Source organism: Lagenorhynchus albirostris, chromosome 10 (genome assembly GCF_949774975.1).
Source record: "Lagenorhynchus albirostris chromosome 10, mLagAlb1.1, whole genome shotgun sequence".
Classification (NCBI taxonomy): domain Eukaryota; kingdom Metazoa; phylum Chordata; class Mammalia; order Artiodactyla; family Delphinidae; genus Lagenorhynchus; species Lagenorhynchus albirostris.
In genome coordinates this window covers 27,636,898-27,661,580 of record NC_083104.1, presented here as the reverse complement: position 1 = coordinate 27,661,580, position 24,683 = coordinate 27,636,898, and the positions used below count along the sequence as shown (strand labels likewise).

General features: G+C 46.1%; 1 protein-coding gene across 2 annotated transcripts in view; it reads left to right on the top strand.

Moving 5' to 3' along the window:
- PTPRG (protein tyrosine phosphatase receptor type G) overlaps positions 1 to 24,683 on the top strand; it is a 738,734-nt gene that overhangs the window by 600,953 nt on the left and 113,098 nt on the right. For both annotated transcript variants that reach the window (XM_060161434.1, XM_060161435.1), the window contains exons 9-10: positions 20,912 to 21,096; positions 24,066 to 24,174. In XM_060161434.1, the coding sequence (XP_060017417.1) occupies positions 20,912 to 21,096; positions 24,066 to 24,174 (294 nt within the window). The remainder of the gene's footprint in view (positions 1 to 20,911; positions 21,097 to 24,065; positions 24,175 to 24,683) is intronic.

The window sequence follows — 24,683 nt, the reverse complement described above, 5'->3', positions numbered from 1 at the left end:
CATAGGGCAGGCATCAGTAAGCTTTTCTGGCTAAGGACCAGGTATTGGGTCATGTGATCTCTTGTTGCAACTACTCAGCTCTGCCACTGTAGCGTGAAGGCAGCCGTAGACAGTATATAAATAAGTAGGTATAGAAAATGTCTTCTAATAAAACTTTATTTGTAAAAATAGGTGGCAGTCCAGATTTAGCCTGGGGACCATAGTGTACTGACCCCTGCTCTAGGGAATGGCTCAAACTAAGATGGTGGAACCCCATCTGAGGCTTGTTTGAAGGTATTTTCACAGCGGCCGTGACTGTGAAAGTGTCCATCGGTCAGTTCTGCTTTTCCGTGACACTACAAGATCCTAGGACCAATTAGAGGTTTATTAACTTGGTAACCATTCACTGACCAATCCACCTTAAGACCACTTCATCTTCCACTCCAGAAGTATAAGTGGAGCCTCTGTAGACTGAGCCCCACTTCCGTTGTTCCCTGGCTGTGATCACTGACTAGTGTTCATTGAGCAGCACAGCAGGGGATGCTCGAGTTGATGTGCCCCCACCCTGCCCTTCTGTCAGGATGATCAGACATACTAGAATAGAGAAAACAGAATCAAGCCATTCAGTTCCAAGCATGAGATGCATTGCCACGTACGACACCAAAAGAAAGGGGGAAAAGTCACCTTAATGTTGTATTGTTGCCGAAGAAAGATTTATAATGGATGTCATCCGTAAAAAAATATAAAGCTTTAGTTTCCAGTAAATGGAAACAATATTTAGGCTTGGTAGATTGTTCGAGGGACATCCAATTCACCACTCTGCCCTTTGTCGGTAAATAACTTAGACAGACTTTTCGATTTAATGCGCTGTCATTTTAGTTATTCTGCAACACGTCCCGGGCACATGGAAGAGCATTTCGGTGATTAAGTGCTGAATACTGTCTATTGTGAAGACTTTTGGAACAGTGAACAGAGAAAAATAACTTCCCTTCCAACAACATGAAACATATGGTTTATTAATTTAACAAAACCTGTTCAAACCACAGTGGAATCAAAACCACTTGATCTGATAATTTGATTTGATGGCTTAATTAAAGTGACACTGTATAATGTAATAAAAGCAAAGGAAATGAAGAGGACAGTGGGTGGCCTTTGTCCTCTCCAGTCCCCTAAGCCAACGTCGTGGTTTTTGAGAATGGTTTTTGTTTTTGCTGATGGACGGATCTCTTTGTTAGCTGCATTTTCAGTGCTAAAGATTGCTTCCTGTCTTGGTTAAAAGCAGTTTTTAAGGGCATGTACCAGTGTGTGAGAACGCCTAAATAACTAGCCTATTTTAAATCAGAACACATCGAGAAAGACCATCACATTTTCCACCCAAATTAGCAAACAAAGAAGTAAATCTACGATTGCTTTTAAAAGGAGTTTGACATTGAAATCATGGTTTTCTGCTATTTTGGGAGAAAATATTAATGTTCTATTTTTCAGTTTAATCATGTTCACTCACCACATTAACGAGCTTGAATTACTTTATCTTAATAAAAGAACCTCTGATATGGAATATTTAATTCCTTTATAGGCAGCTGCCCTCCCAGAAACTCTTCCAGAAAGTTAGCTTGGCACTTTTAGTAACTTCCAACACAGAAAAGTGCTAAGGAAATCACATTTTTAATGCAGCCGCCATGGAGTGGTTTTGACCTCCTCCTTTTAAAAATAACTATTACTAGCTATTAATTTTTAACCTAGGGAGTGATTAAGAAAGCAAGCAAAAAGTAGGGCTGTTTTTTTGTAAGACTCTCCAACATCCTGGGTGCTCATGCTTTTAAAGGGCATGCCATGTTCTATCAAACATTTTTACAGGCTCAGATATCCCGTGATGACTAATTTTATGTAAATAGATAGAGAGTTGGTGTAAGTTGCCTTTGATTGGTTGACATAAAGTTGATATTTCATAGACATTTAACATAGCATTAACTACTTTGGGCTCATGTTTTCTAGCCAGTGAGTTTCTTTTCCCGTGTCAGGCATCTTCATCTACACTGAAGCGCTTTCTCTAGGAGCTGTGCCTGGTACACCTATGCTTAAAAAGGCTACATAGGGGTTTTCATGGGCCAGGTGCTATGCTAGCCTTTTCCGTGCATATACGGTTTATTTAATCCTCAGAACAACCTCTGCCAGGATGCACTTTCCATTTGTCAAATATTTGTTGAGCATCTACTATGAACACGTTCTAGGCACTAGAAATAAAGCTGAACAAGGGAGAAGAGTCTCTTATGGAGCTTAAGTTTTAGGGGGAAGAAAGAAAGAGGTCAGTGATTAAGCTCTTCAGTGTTGTTCTGCAGATCAAATCAGGTGGTTTGCTAAGAGTGGCAGACATGGTGAGGCCAAGGGGAAGAGAGCTTCCCTGGAGAGGGTGGGTTGGTCTCGATAAGGAGCCAGCCCTGCAAACTTCTGAGAGGGAAAGGTCCTTCTGCAAAGGCCCTGAGGCATGGGAACCCGCAAGAGTGAAGTCTCAGAAGACTTTGCTTGGTAAGGCGTTAAGACCGTGTTCTTATGACAGTGGCCTTTGGAGGAGTCTAAGCAGGGCTGTGGAACCATCTGAACAGGTTTTTAGACCCATCACTCTGACTGTTATGTGAAGAATGTTTGCAGAGGACCTGGGGTGGAATCTGTAAGACCCGCAGGAGGCTGATGGAAATATTCCTGGCAGGATGAGGGTGATCCTGGTGGACGTAGAAGTGATCCGTCGGGGATGGATTTTGTAACAGAGCCTCTGAGATTTACTAACACTTTGGATGGAGGATGGATGGGGGTGAGCAGAGAGAGATATGCAGTGTTACTGTTTCTCTTTCACAGATGAGTGGTCTGAGATTCAGAGAGAACAGGTGGTCGGTCAACCAGAGCCTCTCAGCCAGGAAATGGTAGAGCTGAGACGTCAACTGAGATCCTCTTCTGTCCAAACACAGCATTCTTTCTGTTTTCCAAGGGACTGCCAGCTTCCATATGAATCCACAAGAGGTGGTCTCTGTTTTAAATGTCATCAGGTGGCTTGAGCGACTGGGTTTTATTATTATCTTTCTGTGAATGAAGGCACTGTAAAAGTCCTTGAGGCAATTGGGGGCTCTTCCTAAAGACCAAGTTTATCTTCCTGAAAGGAATCACTGGTCTCTGTCTTTATCTGCTTGGCTTGCTTTTGGCAGGTTATCTTGGGTCCTCGGGGCAGAGGTTACTGAGGTCTTGCTCACAGGGTTAGTCCCTGGGAGGGTCAGTGCACCCACTTAATGTGGATGTTGGGGCCTCCTAGGCTAAGGATATTGTGCGTCCTTGAATCAACAGGACCTAACACAGTACCTAAAATATAGTAGGTATACGGTCATTGTTCATTAAATGAATGAACGGGGAGACAATATAAGGGGCAAGGGGTAAGAATCTAGACTTTGGAGTCAAGCAAACCTGGACTCAAATTCCACGCCAGTCATTTACTTCTGCACATCTGTGCTCTAGTTCATATCTAAGCCTCAGTTTCCTTTCTGTAAAATGGAGCTAATAAGCACATCCCCTTCCTTGGCTTGTGGCCTTTTAAGTGAGCCGGTATAGAGAACAAATAGTACAGAGCCCGGGACATGGAAAGTACTCTGCAGATAATTGTACTTCCTTGTCTGTAGGTCAGCACTGGCTTTCAGGACAACCTATTACATGTGACATGATCACTGGAGAACACATTTCAAAACAAGGGGACCACATTCTCTTCCTGGTGGAAATGCGAAGCCAGATTGTCTGAAATAGTTAAAACCTTTCCGGTGAATCCCATGGCCCATAGCATGGTCCACATGTCCTGTCCCCCTCCCCAACCCCGCCTTCGTATCCTGCACCTCAGTCCACCAGCAGCCTCTTCCCTGGAAGGCCCCAGCCTCACCTCTGTGCATCATCCGTCCCTTGTCAGCCTTCAAGGCTCAACTCAGTGGTCCTTCCCCATGAAGTTTCCTGGCTACCTTGGCCCAGACACTGTCGGGGCACCAGTACCTTTCTTTTGTAGCATTCTCAGCGTTGGAATTTTACATTCATTTATGTATTTTTTTTTCCTAATACCTAACTCTCCCACTACCTTGTAAGCTCATAAAGGGTAAAACTGTTTGTTTGTTTTTTTCTTTTCTTTGTTGGAGAGAGGGTACAATGCTCACTGTTGGCACCTTAGCAAATATTGGACTGGAGGGAATGATGATGGATGGATGGTTGGATGGATGGATGGATGGATGGATGGATGGATGAAGCTAACCCACACATGCCAGGTGGCCAGGAGTAAAAATGATTCTTGCTACAAGAGTTGGCACAGTTGAGGCATTTATGATCTAGCCCAGGCTAGGTGCTCTAATCGGAGGAGCGAACCCAGGCATTTGGAGTAGGATTCCACACCACTCCCAGTACCTGAAATCAGAGAGGCTCCTAGGATTTGGGAAGCCATCTTCCAAATCCGTTTGACCATAAGCCACTTGGATGGAAGTGTTGGTATCAAAGCACCATAGAGAGAGGGCTTTCCTCTCTGTCCCAAGGAACAGCCACGTTTCCCAACCACTCCACCACTCCTAAAAGCAGAGAAAGGGAAGCGCTGAAAGAGGCAGGCACTGGTGTCAGGAGGCTCCCAGGCAGAACCACGTTATGGCTTGGGACCCGTTGAGCTGATATTGTTAACAGATGCCAGGGCCCGCCTTTTGTTTTCACACTTTATAAATATCACCTAATTACTTAATCCTCTGTCTCCAGGCAGGTAGGCAGAGTTTGATCTTCAGGGCCGACTTAGGCACCCTCCTATGGCTTCAGCTTTGCTCTGCTCTCCAGGAAAATCTTCCCTGACACTGGGTTTGTTTGTGTGAGCACCGTGGTGCTTATGAACTGCAATCTGGAGATTACTAAAGGCCACCAGCATCCCTCCTCCCAGAGGGACACACTTCCCCTTTCTGTCGCCAGTGAATGTTCACGGCCCATGGAGCGGGAAGCTCCGAGATGCTTGCCTGCATCTCCCTGTCCTCAGGGTCATACGAATCACGGTGGCTGGGAGGCAGACAATTTATCTTCTCCATTCTTCCCACCGATTCTTCTGTAAACCAACACAGGCTGGTCGAGGTAGTTTTTCTTCAGGTTCAAGGAACATGGGCCGAACCCTTGGCTTTCTTGGGTGCAAGCAATGTTGTGACCTCCCCAGTCCTTGATACCGTGTGTAAAGGCACAGAGGGGGAGACCATGATGAGGCCTCTGGGGTCATCTTTTTCTCTTCTAAGCACAGCCGGGGGTCATCACAGTTGCTCGCTTCTCTCCTGGGCCCGCTCTGGACTGGTTTTGTGATTCCAAAGCACTGGCTTGGACCGAAATGAGTGTGTGGGCTGTCCCATGTCACATCTGTGCCTGTGTAGACAAGGTGCCATCTGTACATCTGACACTAGGGGCTAACAGGTATCATCTATCAAGTGCACAGAGCCCCCTGGTTTCAATGCAAAGCCTTCCGGGAAGAGAGGAGGCTTCTCCATGAGGAGTGCACTGAGCATCTGAAACTGTTGGTCTTCACCAGCCAGCTAGAAGCCCAGTTCCTCAGAGCATAAGGATCCGTATGCCTGGGGTGGCCAGGAGGCCAGGGTGGCTCCGTCCCTCCCAAGTGCTGCACAGGTGATTTCCCACTGAGGCCCACTAGGGGCGCTGCTTATTCGCAGCCTGGTCTCTCCAATTTAAGTGGCAGGCGCCCTGATCTCTTGGGTCCTCTTGACCAAGCCTCGGAGGCGCTGCTTGAGGCCAGTCCCCAGGTGTGGAAGATCCTGGAACCATGCCAGAGAGGCCCATCCTTACCAAATGACCCAGGTGCCACATCTAGGGGTTGAAACAACGTTGGCATTTAAACAATGGAGCTCATCCAATGGCCTCCCTGAACCAGAACAAGTAAGAGAGGCAGGTGCCAAGGAAGAATCAGAAATTCAAAGCGAGCAAGGTGAATGTCGGGAGACATTAAAAGGAGAACGCTCCTTTTAAATATAGTGGGTCCCTAAGTGATACCTAATTCTAAGAGAGAAATTATTTTAAGGACCAAATTGAAACAAAGGAGGCGGGCATCTTGACCTATTGAGCCACAGTCATCTAGAATCAAGAATTTAAATAAAAGCCTGGCTAAACCCATCAGTGTGGGTCACTAGTTGATCTCTCTTTTTTTTTTTTTAACATGTAATCACTTTTTTTTATATACAGCAGGTTCTTATCAGTCATCAATTTTATACACATTAGTGTATACATGTCAACCCCAATCGCCCAATTCATCCCACCCCCCACTGCCACCTTCCCCCCTTGGTGTCCATAACTTTGTCCTCTACATCTGTGTCTCAGTTTCTGCCCTGAAAACTGGTTCATCTGTACCATTTTTCTAGGTTCCACATATATGCATTAATATACAATATTTGTTTTTCCCTTTCTTACTTACTTCACTCTGTATGACAGTCTCTAGATCCATCCACGTCTCAACAAATGACCTAATTTCCTTCCTTTTATGGCTGAGTAATATTCCATTTTATATATGTACCACATCTTCTTCATCCATTCGTCTGTCGATGGGCATCTAGGTTGCTTCCATGACCTGGCTACTGTAAATAGTGGTGCAGTGAACATTGGGGTGCATGTGTCTTTTTGAATTATGGTTTTCTCTGGGTATAGCCCAGTAGTGGGATTGCTGGATCATATGGTAATTCTATTTTTAGTTTTTTAAGGAACCTCCATACTGTTCTCCGTAGTAGCTGTATCAATTTACATTCCCACCAACAGTACAAGAGGGTTCCCTTTTCTCCACACCCTGTCCAGCATTTACTGTTTGTAGATATTCTGATGATGCCCATTCTAACTGGTGTGAGGTGATACCTCATTGTAGTTTTGATTTGCACTCCTCTAATAATTAGTGATCTTGAGCAGCTTTTCATGTGCTTCTTGGCCATCTGTATGTCTTCTTTGGACAAATGTCTATTTAGGTTTTCTGCCCATTTTTGGTTTGGGTTGTATGACCTGTTTATATGTTTTGGAGATTAATCCTTTGTCCGTTGATTCGTTTACAAATATTTTCTTCCATTCTGAGGGTTGTCTTTTCGTCTTGTTTATGGTTTCCTTTGCTGTGCAAAAGCTTTTAAGTTTCATTAGGTCCCATGTGTTTATTTTTGTTTTTATTTCCATTACTTTAGGAGGTGGATCAAAAAAGATCTTGCTGTGATTTGTGTCAAAGAGTGTTCTTGCTATGTTTTCCTCTGAGAGTTTTATAGTGTCCAATCCTACATGTAGGTCTTTAATCCATTTTGAGTTTATTTTTGTGGATGGTGTTAGGGAGTGTTCTAATTTCATTCTTTTACATGGAGCTGTCCAGTTTTCCCAGCACCACTTATTGAAGAGACTGTCTTTTCTCCATGGTATATCCTTGCCTCCATTGTCATAGATTAGTTGACCATAGATGCGTGGGTTTATCTCTGGGCTCTCTATCCTGTTCCATTGATCTATATTTCTTTTTTTGTGCCAGTACCATACTGTCTTGATTACTGTAGCTTTGTAGTGTAGTCTGAAGTCCGGGAACCTGATTCCTCCAGTTCCGTTTTTTCCCTCAAGACTGCTTTGGTTATTTGGGGTCTTTTGTGTCTGCATACAAATTTTAAGATTTTTTTGTTCTAGTTCCGTAAAAAATGCCATTGGTAATTTGATAGGGATTGCATTGAAGCTGTAGATTGCTTTGGGTAGTATAGTCATTTTCACAATGTTGATTCTTCAAATCCAAGAACATGGTATATCTCTCCATCTGTTGGTATCATCTTTAATTTCTTTCATCAGTGTCTTATAGTTTTCTGCATACAGGTCTTTTGTCTCCCTAGGTAGGTTTATACCTAGGTATTTTATTCTTTTGTTACAATGGTAAATGGGAGTGTTTCCTTAATTTCTCTTTCAGATTTTTCATCATTAGTGTATCGAAATGCAAGAGATTTCTGTGCATTAATTTTGTATCCTGCAACTTTACCAAATTCCTTGATTAGCTCTAGTAGATTTCTGGTGGCATTTTTAGGATTCTCTATGTATAGTATCATGTCATCTGCAAATAGGGACAGTGTTGCTTCTTTTCCAATTTGTATTCATTTTATTTCTTTTTCTTCTCTGATTGCCGTGGCTAGGACTTCCAAAACTATGTTGAATAATAGTGGTGAGAGTGGACATCATTGTCTTGTTCCTGATCTTAGAGGAAATGCTTTCAGTTTTTCACCATTGAGAATGATGTTTGCTGTGGGTTGTCATATATGGCCTTTATTATGTTGAGGTAGGTTACCTCTGTGCCCACTCTCTGGAGAGTTTTTATCATAAATGGGTGTTGAATTTTGTTGAAAGCTTTCTCTACATCTATTGAGATGATCATATGGTTTTTCCCCTTCAGTTTGTTAATATGGTGTATCACATTGATTGATTTGCGTATATTGAAGAATACTTGCATCCCTGGGATAAATCCCACTTGATCATGGTGTATGATCCTTTTAATGTGTTGTTGGATTCTGTTTGCTAGTATTTTGTTGAGGATTTTCGCATCTATATTCATGAGTGATATTGGCCTGTAATTTTCTTTTTTTGTAGTATCTTTGTTTGGTTTTGGTATCAGGGTGATGGTGGCCTCATAGAATGAGTGTGGAAGTGTTCCTTCCTCTGCAGTTTTTTGGAAGAGTTTGGGAAGGATGGATGTTAACTTTTCTCTAAATGTTTGATAGAATTCACCTGTGAAGCCATCTGGTCCTGGACTTTTGTTTGTTGGAAGATTTTTAATCCCAGTTTCAATTTCATTACTTGTGATTGGTCTGTTCATATTTTCTATTTCTTCCTGGTTCAGTCTTGGAAGGTTATACCTTTCTAAGAATTTGTCCATTTCTTCCAGGTTGTCCAATTTATATTGCATAGAGTTGCTTGTAGTAGTCTCAGGATGCTTTGTATTTCTGTGGTGTCTGTTGTAACTTCTCCTTTTTCATTTCTAATTTTATTGATTTGAGTCCTCTCCCTCTTTTTCTTGATGAGTCTGGCTAATGGCTTATCAATTTTGTTTATCTTTGCAAAGAACCAGCTTTTAGTTTTATTGATCTTTGCTATTGTTTTCTTTGTTTCTATTTCATTTATTTCTGCTCTGATCTTTATGATTTCTTTCCTTCTGCTAACTTTGGGTTTTGTTTGTTCTTCTTTCTCTGGTTCCTTTAAGTTTAAGGTTAGATTGTTTATTTGAGATGTTTCTTGTTTCTTGATGTAGGCTTGTATAGCTAAAAACTTCCCTCTTAGAACTGCTTTTGCTGCATCCCATAGGTTTTGGATCATCGTGTTTTCATTGTCATTTGTCTCTAGGTATTTTTTGATTTCCTCTTTGATTTCTTCAGGGATCTCTTGGTTATTGAGTAACATATTGTTTAGCCTCCATGTGTTTGTGTTTTTAACGTTTTTTTCCCCTGTAATTCATTTCTAATCTCATAGCATTGTGGTCAGAAAAGATGCTTGATATGATTTCAGTTTTCTTAAGTTTACTGAGGCTTGATTTGTGACCCAAGATGTGATCTATCCTGGAGAATGTTCTGTGCACACTTGAGAAGTGTAATCTGCTGTTTTTGGATGGAATGTCCTATAAATATCAATTAAATCTATCTGGTCTATTGTGTCAATTAAAGCTTCTGTTTCCTTATTTATTTTCATTTTGGATGATCTGTCCATTGGTGTAAGTGAGGTGTTAAAGTCCCCCACTATTATTGTGTTACTGTCAATTTCCTCTTTTATAGCTGTTAGCAGTTGTCTTATGTATTGAGGTGCTCCTGTGTTGGGTGCATATATATTTATAATTGTTATATCTTCTTCTTGGATTGGTCATTATGTAGTGTCCTTCCTTGTCTCTTGTAACATTCTTTATTTTAAAGTCTATTTTATCTAATATGAGTATTGCTATTCCAGCCTTCTTTTGATTTCCATTTGCATGGAATATCTTTTTCCATCCCCTCACTTTCCGTCTGTATGTGTCCCTAGGTCTGAAGTGTGTCTCTTGTAGACAGCATATATATGGGTCTTGGTTTTGTATCCATTCAGCAAGCCTGTGTCTTTTGGTTGGAGCATTTAATCCATTTACATGTAAGGTGATTATCGATATGTATGTTCCTATGACCATTTTATTAATTGTTTTGGGTTTGTTTTTGTAGGTCCTTTTCTTCTCTTGTGTTTCCCACTTAGAGAAATTCCTTTAGCATTTGTTGTAGAGCTGGTTTGATGCTGCTGAATTCTCTTAGCTTTTGCTTGTCTGTAAAGCTTTTGATTTCTCCATAGATGCTGAATGAGATCCTTGCTGGATAGAGTAATCTTGGTTGTAGGTTCTTCCCTTTCATCACTTTAAGTATATCATGCCACTCCCTTCTGGCTTGTAGAGTATCTGCTGAGAAATCAGCTGTTAAGCTTATGGGAGTTCCCTTGTATGTTATTTGTCGGTTTTCCCTTGCTGCTTTTAATAATTTTTCTTTGTCTTTAATTTTTGCCAATTTGATTACTATGTGTCTCAGCATGTTTCTCCTTGGGTTTATCCTGTATGGGACTCACTGCGCTTCCTGGACTTGGGTGGCTATTTCCTTTCCCATGTTAGGGAAGTTTTCGACTACAGTCTCTTCAAATATTTTCTGGGGTCCTTTCTCTCTCTCTTCTCCTTCCGAGACCCCTATAATGCGAATGTTGTTGCGTTTAATGTTGTCCCAGAGGTCTCTTAGGCTCTCTTCATTTCTTTTCATTCTTTTTTCTTTATTCTGTTCTGCAGCACTGAATTCCACCATTCTGTCTTCCAGGTCACTTATCCGTTCTTCTGCCTCAGTTATTCAGCTGTTGATTCCTTCTAGTGTAGTTTTCATTTCAGTTATTGTATTGTTCATCTCTGTTTGTTTTTTAATTCTAGTTGATCTCTTGATATGGCCATTGGGATCACTTAAAAAGATAGCTCACGGGATCTTAGATCTTGGATGGTGTTTAGAAAAGTCTCTCAGTGCTGAGGACAGCTATAGGACTCTACATGACCCAGGTGTTTCTTCATGATAAACGAGGCCATAACATCATCTCAGCCATGGGAAGTAGGAGACTTGTCCAGCTTCAGTATAAGTGCACTGGGCATTTGCACACCTGCACCCTTGTTTCTGGTATAGACCCTTGGTCGGAGCCTATGACTAGAGCAAGGCTGCAGGAGAAGTTAAGAGGTACCATATAGAAAGGATGCTGTGCTCAGTTAAAGGGGGATAGGTCCACTGTGCCCTTTTGGCAGGAGATCACAGCATGTTAAATTTCGAAAGGAGGGAATGGCTTCGGGGCACATGGAATCCCGCCTTCCACCCGGTGTCTGAGAAGCAGCTGTTCTCAAGTAGGGCTTGGATGATGTACACTCTGGACTTCGCCACCTCCCTGAGTGCCAAGCTGAACAGTGCTTTCCCCTGCACAGGACAGAGGCACTTCCCCTGGCCTTTAGCTCTCAGCGGCAGAGGGATATCGCATAGAAAATGGACTCCAGGGAAGTAGGTCAGGAATAACATAATGGGGAAAGTCAAACCTGCGTGCTTGGAGGACTCTGGCTGCTGCTGTTGTATTTGGAGCACGTGGCTCCATCATATGCACAGTGTAAGAAAGTTTTCCAGTTTGCTGTCTTCCAGGGTAGTTGCCACAGAGCTTCTAACGCTCAGTTGTTGGCTGAGAAACGGAATTGCACACCAAGGCTTGTTCGTGGGAGCGGAGGGAATACTGTGGGGTGGTGTCGAAAAGAACTCCACAGGTGTATTAGGGAAACTTAGTTCTCCCTCCTGAGTAGGTTCTCCACCTCTTGTGTGTTTCTCCTTTACTTTTACACAGAATCCTTCACTTCTGGTCACCAGATATGGGGGCAGGGGTTTCAGCACAACAAGCAGTTCTCTGCAACACCAGCTGGGTGTTCTACAGTGTAACTCCATTCCAACGCTGGCCTCTGTCCCACAAGACTGCTTCCACCCCCACTTCAGATGCCAGTCACAAGTAGGAGATCCCCAAATTACCCGTAACTTCTGTCCGATTTGGTTACAAATTGGAGGTACCCACGATTTCCTCCTCTGGTTTGATTAATTTGCTGGAGTGGCTCACAGAACTCAGGGAAGCACTTACTTACATTTACCAGTTTATTAAAGGATATGACACAGGGTGCAGATGAACAGCTGGATGAAGGGAAACATGGGGCGAGGTCTGAGCGGGTCCTGAGCACAGGAGCTTCTGTCGCCATTGAGTTGGGTGTGTTCACCCTCCCAGTGTACGGATGTGTTTTCTTTGAAGGAAACAAAAACTCTAACTTGAAAAAGATATATCCATCCACATGTTCATTGCATTATTTACAAATACCCAAGATAAGGAAACAACCTAAGTGTCCATTGGTAGATGAATGGATAAAGAAAATGTGGTATCTATATAATGGCATATTATTAAGCCATAGAAAAGAATGAAATCTTGCCATTGGCAACAACATGGGTGGACTTTGTGGGCATCATACTAAGTGAACTAAGTCAGACAGAGAAAGATAAATACCATATGATCTCACTCATATGTGAAAACAAAAACCGAGCTCATAGATACAGGCAACTGACAGGGGTGGGGGTGGGAGAAAGGAGTGAACTGTTTTTTCGATTGTTTTTTAGTTTAAATAAACTGAATGATTGTTTTAAAAGAAATTTAAAAAAAGGATAAGAGATGCTCCTAGTATCACTTCGGAAGTTACAAGGGTTTTAGGAGCCCTATGCTGGGAACCTGGGGCAGAGACCAATATATATATTTTCTGTTATAACAGGTTAGAGCTTGCATTATTTAAGACACCTTAGATTTAAAACTTGAAAGCAGTTGCCCTAGAGCTTGGGGGAACTTGGAGTCTCCCACATCATGAGAAGGTGGTCCTCCAGCAATGTCTGGCCAGAGCTGCCCAGGGATGAACCCAGCTCCACACACTTCACTTCCTTTGAGACCTGGTCTCAACCATCTTCCTCCTCATTCTCTGCTTGCCAAGCCTTGCTAGTTTTCTTTCCAGTTTTCTCGCCTGAGGACCTTTGCACGAGCTGTTTTTCTGTCTGCCACATCTAAGCCTCCTTCCTTCCTGCTCATTTTCTTTTTTTATAAATTTATTTTATTTATTTTTATTTGTGGCTGTGTTGGGTCTTCGTTGCTGCGCGCGGGCTTTCTCTAGTTGGGGCAAGCGGAGGCTACTCTTTGTTGCGGTGCACGGGCTTCTCATTGCGGTGCCTTCTCTTGTTGCGGAACACGGGCTCTAGGCACGTGGGCTTCAGTAGTTGTGGTGCGTGGGCTCAGTAGTTGTGGTGCATGGGCTCAGTAGTTGCGGTGCACGGGCTCTGTAGTTGTGGCTCACGGGCTCTAGAGCGCAGGCTCAGTAGTTGTGGCGCACGGGCTTAGTTGCTCCGCGGCATGTGGGATCTTCCCGGACCAGGGCTCGAACCCGTGTCCCCTGCATTGGCAGGTGGATTCTTAACCACTGCGCCACCAGGGAGGTCCCTTCCTGTTCATTTTATAAACACCTAATCAGTTCAAACATCACTGTGCTCAGTAAGCCTTTCCTAACCAATCCCTCAAATCTAGGTCAGGGTGTTTATTAAACCTTTTTACAGAATTCCTATAATAGTTTCCTTAAAAGCATGTAATCACATAATCCTTACAGCCGGGAGTATCTAACCTTTTTGGTGCCATGGACTCTTTCAGCCATCTGGTGAATCCCATGGGGGAGTGCTGCACCCTGCACCACCACAGCTATTTCCAGCCTCCCCGTGATGGCTTGAGGGACCACGAGCTTAGTCTATATTTCTGATGGGGGAGAATGGTTACTTGGGCTGCGCCCAGTTTTCGAAGGCCTCGAAGGAGTTGGAGGCTGCTCTGGAAATTGTCAAGAGACCCACATTCTCATCTGTCATTGCGAACAAAGAAAACCAGGAAGGCAGAGGGAGTGGGAAGGAAGCTTTTTGTGCCAAGTATTGTTAACCAGGGAAGAAGCACAGACCTGAGCCATAGTAGTGATGCATTGTGTCTGCGTGGGACAGTTTTCACCTTTTAAGCACTTTTGAGTTACCCTCCTGACCTCTTCATTGCCGTCCTACAGATAGGAAGATAGATGTGGGAGGTGTTTGTGGCTAGAATGTATGTGGTGCTGCACCCCCGTCCCCTCTGCTACAGGCTGCGTTCCAGTTCCCAGCCCTCCTCCCACCCAGGGTCCTCGGCCCAGCCCAGTGACTTGGTCTCTCTGGACCCCGTGTCTTCTTTCATCTTTAGGGGAGAGGGTGCCCTTGTGGACCGTCTGAGAGGAAGACACGGAGCCTGGCCCGTGGCATGTGCTTGGCAACTCCAAGTAGAGAGAGTTCGGGTGTTGTAAATCCCCAAAATGCCAGAGCTGGGCTCCAGCTTTGATCCGGTTCCGGAACCTTCGCCCTTGCAGTTTCCCTTTCGTGAGCTCTTGGGCATGGAGGGGGGAAGATGACACCCCGGAGCCCCAAGGTGCCAGGTTTGAAGTCCTACGCAATTGGCTTTGGGGGTTTTGTGTTTACCTAGACATTTTGGATACAGCCCTTCAAAAAGAGAAATCCTTCCCTGAGACCATGTCTTTGGAAATTTCCCCTAAAGGCCATAAAGAAATGACAGGCGGGCTTCCTTGGTGGCGCAGTGGTTGGGAGTCCGCCTGCCGATGCAGGGGACACGGGTTTGTGCCGGAGCCTGTGCTCCGCAGCGGGAGAGGCCACAGCAGTGAGAGGCCCGCGTACCGCAATAAAAAAAAAAGAAAAGAAAAGAAAAGAAATGATAGGCGTTTGAGCTGTCTGAGTCTAGGCTGGTGGCTTTGTTCAGCTGAGAGGTTCCCTTCTGCTGAAGAGGAGACGTTGCTCCTGCTTCCCTGCCAGGCAGGCGGGTCCCTGGTGGGCGGCATCTGTCTCCCCTGTGGTCCTCCGCTGGGCTGGTGTATGACGTCACCGCACCCCACCCCGCAGGAGGCAGCCGTTTCCTGTCTGTTGACGAGCTCCGTAAGAGGCGGATGGCGCCGAATCGCTGTGTTTGAGAAATGCTGTTCATCTGACACCTGATCAATGATTGGCCCGTTGCCTTACGTGTGAAACTTGGAAGGGTCCAGTGGTGGGAGGAGACCCCAGGGAGGACTTCAAATCCAAATCGTTGAAGGCGCTTGGAAGTTACACTAACTTTCACAGAGAAAGGGTCCCGTTAGTTTATCTCAAACGGCCCAAAGGAAGAGGATTGGGGGTAGGGGAATCTCTCATTTACTCGTGGAACCACTGAGAAAATATCCTTGACGTTGATTGAGAATCAGTGGACCTTGGGTGCTCTGCTAGAAGCCTCTTCATAATTTAACGAAGGCTGGGGTCCTAATTACAGGCGGTTCAGAATGCGGGCAGGAATTCTCCGAGCTGGTAGGGCATCGTCCAAGATGCCTGTGAAATGCAATCAGACACCAGTGAGAAGGTAATCAGGCCCCCAGAAGGGGAGGCTGACGTCAGGAGCCCCTCACGGGGGACGTTTGTTTAGAGAGCCAGGTGTGGCACCTCCCTCGTGGTTAAAAGGCTTTGATTTTGTGCAGAAGGATGTCTCCAGACGATTGGCCAACTCCCTGTGTTAGGTGCATTTGCAATGGCCACTTGTCAGGGGTGTTGGGCACCTGTTCTCCGCCTAAGGCCGGGCTCCTGGTGCTTGTTTTAGATCAGTGGGAAACTCACCTGGCCTTGGGGGCCAGGCAGCTGTGGGTGAAGGCAGTGGGGGGGGGGGGGGGCGGGGACTGCGGCAGATGTGAGCACACACACCTGTCTGAAGGGGGCCTGCACTGCCGCCCAGGAAACCACTGCCGTGTGTGGTTGCAGGCCCAGTTTAAAAAGCCAGCTTTATATGTTTTCAAACACTGTGTGGGCCTGGCAGCTTGTCCCCTGCGTGTGCCACTGGGCGTCAGGCCCTCAGATTCTGGTTGACCCACAGCATTCTCTGTGATCGTTACCCCAGCTCTGTGAGGAGGTTATTATTACCTGGTACTAGCCACCCATTTTACAGATGAGAACGCAAGGGTCCCTATGAGTCTGGCTCCAAAGCCCACCTTTTATTATACGAGCTCTTCTAAACTGTCCCTTCTGTGATGCACCACAGTGCTGCTTTTGTCTGTGATACTTGGAATCTGGGGGCAGGTTTTGTTGGAAAGAAGGGTGTGCATCCCTGAAAAGGCCGGCAAAGTTTGGAAGCACAAGGCACGAGTTCTTTGGAGGGTGTCTGGTCATCTCCCCTCCCACAGGGGCATGATGAGCACGTTGAGGGAGGGGGCTGAGGGGTCCGGGGAGCACAGGGGAGACCTCGGCGGGGAAGCCGGAGCTTCAGGGAGACTGGGTGTGGGCTGGCCACAGAGGAGTCGGTGAGGTCAGAGACGTGGAAGGGGTCAGGTCACATGGGACCTGTGGGCCAGGGCAAGGCCAAGGGGTCGATTCCGTCCACTCAGTGCGCCGTTCGTTCAGCGCAAATTTACAGGGAGCCCACGGTGTGCTAGGCTCTGACTTAGTACCGAGGACAGTGTAGCAAACAAGACAGAAAGTGTGCAGCCTCGTGGAGCTTACATTCTAGTAGGGGAGTGTGATTGCCTTACGGACAGTCCATGAGGTCAGCAGTGTCACGCCACGTAGTACTGAGCGCAGGAAGATCTCAGCTCTGCAGGGGAGGGAGCCTCTCAGGCTGTGTGAGGGGCAGAATACGGCACAAACAACACAAATGCAGTCGGTAAACGTGATGCAAACAAAGGCTTGGCCTCCCTTTAGCTTCTACGTCTGGAATCACCAAACCACTGATCCACAGGCCAAAACTCTCCCACCAGCACCTCCTGTACAGCCAGGAGCTGAGTGTGGTGTCTCTATGTTAAAAAGTTGAAAAAAATGAAAAGAAGAAAGTTTCGTGACACATGGAAATGGTATGAAATGGCAACGCAGGGTCCATAACCAGTTTCATTGCAGCAGAGCCACGCCCATCATGTCCGGATGACCTCAGCTGCTTCTGTGCTTCATAGGCAGAGCTGCGTAGCTGTGACAGAGACCATATGGCCGGCAACGCCAAGCACACTTACTGTCCTGCCCTTTACAGAACAAGTGTGCCAACCCCTGTCCTAGGTCCTCCTTGTAATCTGCAAATGCTTCCTCCAAATCTGGCCCAGAAAAATCCACCCTCTCAGGGAAGTGAAGAGCAGAGGGGAATTTTCTTTTCCACCTGCTCTTCCCTTAAGCCGAGATGGGCGAGCCTCAGCCTACAGGCCTCTGGCCCAGTGCTCCCACGTGTAGCCTCAGACAAGTGTGGATCTTGGAGGCCCCTCAGTTACAGAATTCCCCACCCCCGCCCGGCAGGCTGTCCAGTGGTGAAGACTGTACGCTCCCGCTGCAGGGGGCGTGGTTCGATCCCCGGTCAGGGAACTAAGATCCCGCATGCTGCACAGCGTGGCCCAAAAAAAGGTGGTCCTGTTAGAGTGAGGCCAGGCCGTCCTCCTTTGTGAGCCTAAACCAATATTTTCTAGTCCATTGAGACAGTGGGATTCTGTCCTTTCATTCAGAACAGTATTACCAAGCTTTTCTTGACAAGGCAACATATCCGTGACTTAGTAAAAGACAACGAGAACAACAAATTCACTCACAGGGCCATAATGCGTTATATCCCATTTATATCAGATTGCATGTATGTGTTTTTACACATGCATGAAGATGTTGGATCCCCAGAAAGTTAACAGCGGTTGTCTCTGGATACTGGGATTTCGGGTGATTTTTTAAAACTTTCTTCTTCTTACTTTTTTGGATGACTTGGATTCTTTTTAAAAACATTAACATGAATCATCTTAATGAGCAAAGAAAAAGCCAGCTATTTTTATTTCAAAGAATAAATAAGAAGAATGGTTGCATCCGCATGTGGGTGATAGGATTATTTATGTGGTTATGATGTAACTGTTAAGAGATACATGCATCCCCCCATACGGCTCACCCCTAATTGGAGCAGGGGAGTGATGGCTTCAGAATGAAGGAGATAAGTAAAAACATAGGGGGAGGTGAGAAAAGATGTAAAAGTCAGAAAATCTGACATGTCATCAGTGGAAGGACACGAGCTTCCGAGTATATAAATCTCCTTGGTTCATTATTGGTACTTGGAAAGATGGGAGTGTAGCTCTTTCCCCATTCCTCCCCCTTCCCAGCCCCGCCCTCTTGAGAAACTGTAAACCACTGAGACGTTAGGGTATTTTAAAATGGTATGTGAGCGCCACCTAGTGTCAGCACTCTGTCATTTCACCCCCCTGTCTCTGGGAGCCTTAACATCACATTCTTTCTTTGATGTCCCTGCTCCGGTGGCATTTGCGCAGCAGGCAGCGAAATGCCTCCCGGGGTTCTGCTGGGCAGTGGGGATGCCTCATTAATTTATCCCTTCCTTCTTGTCTCAGTTGCACAAAGCGAATCTGTCCGACTGAAGCAGGGTTTGGCAGTCGAAGAGCCAAAGGCTGCCTCCCTGTCAAAACCAATCTCCGCTTTTCTCCATCAGCCAGCTGCTTAGAGCTGGGTCCCTGCTTCTCTGGCAGGAAAGCCATCCTCCCCAGGGCTGCCTTGGGCTTGGGGCTCTTGAGGAGCAAATAGGGGACTCTGGCTCGTGGTGGGCTGCATGGCTTGGAGATGGGCTCCTGGGAGAACCCAGACCCAAGCCCCACATCCCCTGGCCCGTCCCCTCCAGGGCTGCTCCCCTGCTGCCCCCCAAACCCCAGCGTCGTCCTCACTGCGTCCCTCGCCCTCATGCCTCTCCTTGTCCAGCGCATCGCCAGGCTTTGCCTCTATCTGCTCTAGAACCTGCTGTTCTCTCCTAGGTAGACAAGCACCCAGCCGTCTGCAGCACCTCCTGACAGGCCTCTCTGCTCCTCTCTTAGCCCCTCTGGGCTCTTCTTTGCTCAGCTGAAGCTCCAGGGAGCTTTGTGAAGTGCACACCTGCCTGCGTCGTTCTCTGGTTCACATCCTTCCCGTGGCTTCGGAGTACTGTAGGGTAAAAGCCAGAATTTTCATCTGGGCCTGAGAGGCTTCCCGCTCCACTGGCCTCCCTTGATCCAGCCCCACTGCCTTCCTTTGGGCCCCTCAGGCCTTCTCCCTGCTGAGGTCCCTTGGCCGGCCTCCCCTCTTCTCCTGACCCCCACGTAGTGAATCTCCACGCAGTTCTCAGTTAGATGCACCTGCCTCTAAAGAGTCTTCCCTGGACCCTGTAGCATGAATCAAGTCTCCCTAGAAAGTGCTTGGAAAGTACAGCGTTCCTCTCCTCCCCTCCGCCCATCCCATCCTGGTGTGTGACAGTAGCTGCACACATGTCATTCTTTGATGAATTCCCATCTCCCCCTTTAGACCTGTAGTTCTCAGGGGTGTTTGGCCCCCCCAGGGACATTTGGCGATACCTGGGGACATTTTTGGTTGTTTTAACTTGGGGGGAGTGCTACCGGCATCTAGTGGGTAGAGGCCCAGGATGTTGCTAAACATCCTACAGTGCACGTGACAGCCCCCAAGAGCAAAGAGTCTTCTGGCCCAAGAGGCCAGTGCTGCTGAGGTTGAGAAACCCTGCTTCAGAATGGAAGCCCTGTGCAGGCAGGAACCAAGGCCCCTGGTAAAGTGCACATTTGGAGGGCCAAAATGTCGCTGTTAATGGCTGACTTGATACTCCCAGCTCTGAAATGGGTTTGTTAGTAGATAGATATAGAGCCGCCACATTCCTTCAAACCTGCCGGCCACAAGGAATAAACAGGGGAATTAGCCTGGCTTTTCCTTTGCCCTCCATCAGGATAGTTACATAGAGTTCTGCTGGTCCAGAGAAAGTCGTCCTGGTTTTTTGTGCGTTTGCTTTAAAATTATTTAAAGTCTCATTTTGCATCGTATTTGTTTACACTGTGATCTGTTTACAATAAAATGTCATCTACAATTTTAGTTAGCTGGGACATTCCACATGTCAGGTGGCCTGGCTTCTAAAAAAATTCATTGTGGAAGAAGAGGCCAGATGAGAATGCTAGATTAAAAGAAGCTAAAGCATTATAATACTGAATGTGACATGTCATGTGGGCGGGGAAAGGGTTATATAAATAATCTTTTGGAGACAGTTGGGGAAATTTGAATAGGGATGATGTAAATGTCAGATAATATCAAGTTAGTGTTTATTTTCTTAGGTATGACGGTAGTCAGCTTGGGCTGCTGTAACAAATAGCATAGACTGGGTGTCTTACAAACAACAGAAATTTATTTCTCACCGCTCTGGAGGCTGGGAGGTCTGAGATCAAGGTGCTGGTAGACTCACTGGCTGGTGAGGACTTGCTCCCTGGTTCACAGACAGCCGTCTTCTCACTATGTCCTCACGCGGCAGAAGGAGTGAGGGAGCTTTCTGGGGCCTCTTATGAGGACATTAATCCCACCCATGAGGGCTCCACCGCCATGATCTAATTGTCTCCCCAAGTTCGACGCCCTAATACCATCCCATTGGGCATTAGGTTTCAACACATGAATTTGGGGGGCACACAGACACTCAGACATTGCCATTATAGAGGAGAATGTCCTTATTCTTAGGAGATACAGACCTGAGTTTAAGGAGTGACGTTCAGAATGTCTGCAACTTGCTTTCAGTGACACAGCAGGGAAGCATGTGTGCGTGCGTGCGTGTGTGTGTGCGTGCGTGTGTGTGTGTGGAAAGAGAAGGGGGGGAGGGAGAACAGGTGTGGCAGAATGTTAGCAGCTGGTGGATCCCAGCGATGGGGGCGTGGGTGTTCCCCGTCCTACTGTGTCAACCTTTCGAGGTTGCAGTCTTGGGGAACACGGGGCGTGTATGTATGTAGTGCCACGAGGCCCTGAGCTTGGCCGTGTGTCTTCAGTCTGCAGCTCTCCGCCCATCCACATGAAGGTGCAGCCCCTGAACCAGACAGCACTGCAGGTGTCCTGGAGTCAGCCGGAGACGATCTACCACCCACCCATCATGAACTACATGATCTCCTACAGCTGGACCAAGAACGAGGATGAGAAGGAGAAGACGTTCACAAAGGACAGCGACAAGGACTTGGTAAAACCTCCCTGGTCTGAGTCAGGCTGTCTGTAGCAATGGGAGGGGCCCCTGCGCATCTCTCCGGCGTGCTTTGACCTGTGGCATCCCAGCCCTACGCTGCCTGCTGAGGACGGGTGCCACCGGGGTGAACCGGGGCCGGAGCCTGCCCGGGCTCCATTCCGCCTTTATACCTGATGGCTATACCACCAGGAAAAGTTATTTCTTTGTAACTCAGCCCTTCAAAACTGACTGCTTTTTCTTTCATTTTTTTAAAAAAAAAAAGTCCGAAAGCCTCCACGAAGCGCTTGTCATCTGCTAGCGTTGCTGTAAATGTTAGGTGAGTTCTGCAGTTGTAGAGCAGGGCCTAGCACAGAGCGAGCACTGGGTCAGTACTGGCTGTTATTACTATGGCAGCTGTCGCCCCCACCCTCCTCCCCACACCATGCAGCTTTCCGAAGTCCCCACCACTCCCTTCTGTCACATTTCATCTGCCTCATACATTCCGACCTGCTAGACCCCAGTGACCACGGAATTTTTAGCCACCGCTCTCAGACTCTCAGACGCTGTAATACCTGACCTCACTTGGAGCTACGCATGCCCAATCCAGCTGCTCATCTTAAATGTGCATAAATATTTAGTGGCCAGTCCCCACCAAGGCCCTTCAGAACAGACGTTTGCAGAAGCCATCTTCTTCCCCTGGAAAAGCAATCCCTCCAACAAGCGCTGCTCTTTACATCTTTGCAGGGAAACTCAAAGTGACACATTTGGGTTTGAAAGCCTGGCGTTTATTGTTAATCAAAAGAAGTCTTTGGGATAATGAAGCCCATAATTGTATATGCACATGGAAAACGTAATAGCACTGAGTGGGATCCTTAATGACTGTTAGCACCTTTTTTCCTCCCCGTACAGAGTCCCCGGGGCCCATTCAATCAGTTATAGAATAATACTTTTCGTATTCCTTTAGATGAAGATTCTTTTACTTCATTTCCATTTATGTTTTCAATTTCCCCACTAGACATTGTTATCTGGGTCACATTAGGGAATGATGATCTTCATGAAATCGGAGAGGAATCTATTGAAAGGTACCCAAGGTTATGATGTGTTTTAACCTTTGTCACGACGGGAAGTCCGTGAGGGATGTTTCTCTGAACTAAGGTGGCTTGCATTAATCAGCAGAAACTATCTAGGCGCTTATTTGGTTTCTTATTCTAAGTGGAAAATAATTAAACATGCAGAGATGAATAGATAACCGGCTTGGAGCGAATTCTAATAAATCCCTGCATAGATGGAGCAAAGCTATTGCTCTGAACAGAAGATGGGGCTGGAGGTTTAGAGTATGAGACATAAATGAGTTTCAGAGAAAGAGAGAGCTGTAGAGAAAAACGTGCTTTGACAGCAAGTTCTTTTTTTGTAAGAATTTCTAGGGGTGGTTATTTTCTTTGGGGACACACAAAATTAATTAATTCCTCAAGAAGTTGAGAGTGCTGACTTAGTGGCAGCAAAGCTATCCTCCAACTTAGGGTTCACGTGGCCCAGAAACCTAAAAGTCATACTGAACATTTTCCCGGCATTCATTTTCCGGCATCCACGTCTCTCTCTCACGCCCTCACTGCCGACCTGTGGGACAGGTGTTACTGCCTCCTTTTTCCAAAAGAGAGAAATGAGGCTGAAAGTGAAATAACTTGACCCCAACCTCCTCCTCTCACCAGGAATCCGTTTGCTAGGCAACAGATAGCAGGTGTGGGCACAATAACATTTTAATGCCTCTTCAGAGGTTTTCAGTAGCTACACTGGGAAAAACCCACTCAGGGGTTAAGCTCCCAGAGCTGCTTTCTGGACTTGGCCCACAATGCGATGACAAGACATTTCATCCATTAGGGAGTCTTTGAAAATCAGTTGCTTTTGTTGTTTGTTTCTTCAGGAAGCAAGCCCTGCCGGCTTTTTAGGTATTTTCCATTTTCTGATTTTTAAAAGACTCTTGGAATAAAGCTTTGAGGAATGGGGGTCTGGATTTGGCTTGTGATGTTGGGACCAGGGGTTGGGAAACTTTTTTCTAGAAAGGGTCAGACAGTTAAGATTTTAGGCTTTAAGGGCCATATGGCCTCTGTGGGCAGCTACTCAACTCTGCCGTCAAAGGATGAAAGCTGCCATAGCAACAGGTAAATGAATGGGCGTGGCTGTGTGCCAACAAAACTTTATTTACAAAAAACAGACAGCGGGCCAGCTTTGGGCTGTGGGCCGTCGCTTGCCACCCCTGTGTTAGACTGGGGGTGTACTTTCCATTTTGTGGTGTGGACTACCTACGAACAAGGCTTGCCGAGCCTTTGTTGTACAGCACTCACAAGGGCCCTGTGAGGGAAATATTACTCTGTCCATTTAACAGTTGAAGGGAGCAGAGGCCAAAAGACATTGAGCAAGTGACTCGGAATCACACAGCTGGTGAGTGGTGTGACACAGGTAGATCTCCTGTCCTCTGACCTCTAGTCAGGTGTTCTAGCATCGTGCCCCACATCATCCAAGGTCAAGGTACAACAATGCCTTTAAACTGCAAAGAAACAGAGATTTTGTTGTGGCTGCGCTAATCTCCGCACGGCCCTGGAAATTCAGTACACCTGATAATTCTAGAGGCTGTCTAGGTTAAATCATTATCGTTTCTAAGGTAGAGTAGTCCCAGCCTCATGAGTATAAAGAGGGCTGAAGACACGTTCCAAGCCCGCGTCAAGTATCTGAGCCAAGACGACTTTTTGTTCTCTCACCCTACATATTTCCATGTCGAAAACAGATTCCCAGGTGAGGTTATCTCTGAAAGCTCATTTTTCTCAAGGTGAGCCTTTGGTCAGTGAGGAAACATCATGTTTGTCCTGCTTTGCCTTGGTACCCAGAAACCTACAGGCAACACTTAACATTCTCTGAGGTTTGGCTTTCAAATGTAAAGTGTGCTCTGGCCTTCCAAACCAGGTCACTGCCTGTTCTTTCCTCCCCTGCAGAAAGCCACCATTAGCCCTGTCTCACCTGACAGCCTTTACCTGTTCCGGGTCCAGGCCGTGTGTCGCAATGACATGAGGAGTGACTTCAGCCAGACCATGCTCTTCCAAGGTGAGGAGCCGCCCTTCCTGTCTGCCCTGCATCCCCCGGGTCCCTTCTCCCTTTGGGCTTTGTCTTTTTTCCCGTTCAGGTGCTTGGACACAAGAATACAAACCTAGCCTCAGCATCAGTGTGGGGTTTGCAATAACGCCTGAAAAGCCTGGGGAATTTAGGCCCGTCTTTTTGGTTGGGGGTTTCACAGGCCAGAAGAGGGGAAGAAGAATGAAGTGTTGATTATTTTTTTAATTACTGTTATTTTCCAACTGTGGGGAACCAAGTATTTGTCTAATACTGTGTCAGATCACAGAATCACCTCCTAGTCGTGTGGAGGAATATCGTCTTTGGATTTCTAACATGATTCAGTTCGCTGATTTAGGGTCTAGTGGAAAGTTTCAGACAAGCACTAGGGTGAGCCTAGAGGAGCATTCACTTTGGTGCAGAATTCAAAGGAGCTCTTAAAAACTCTGTCATCAAGATACATTGTATTTCAATGGAATATATATATATATATATATATATAT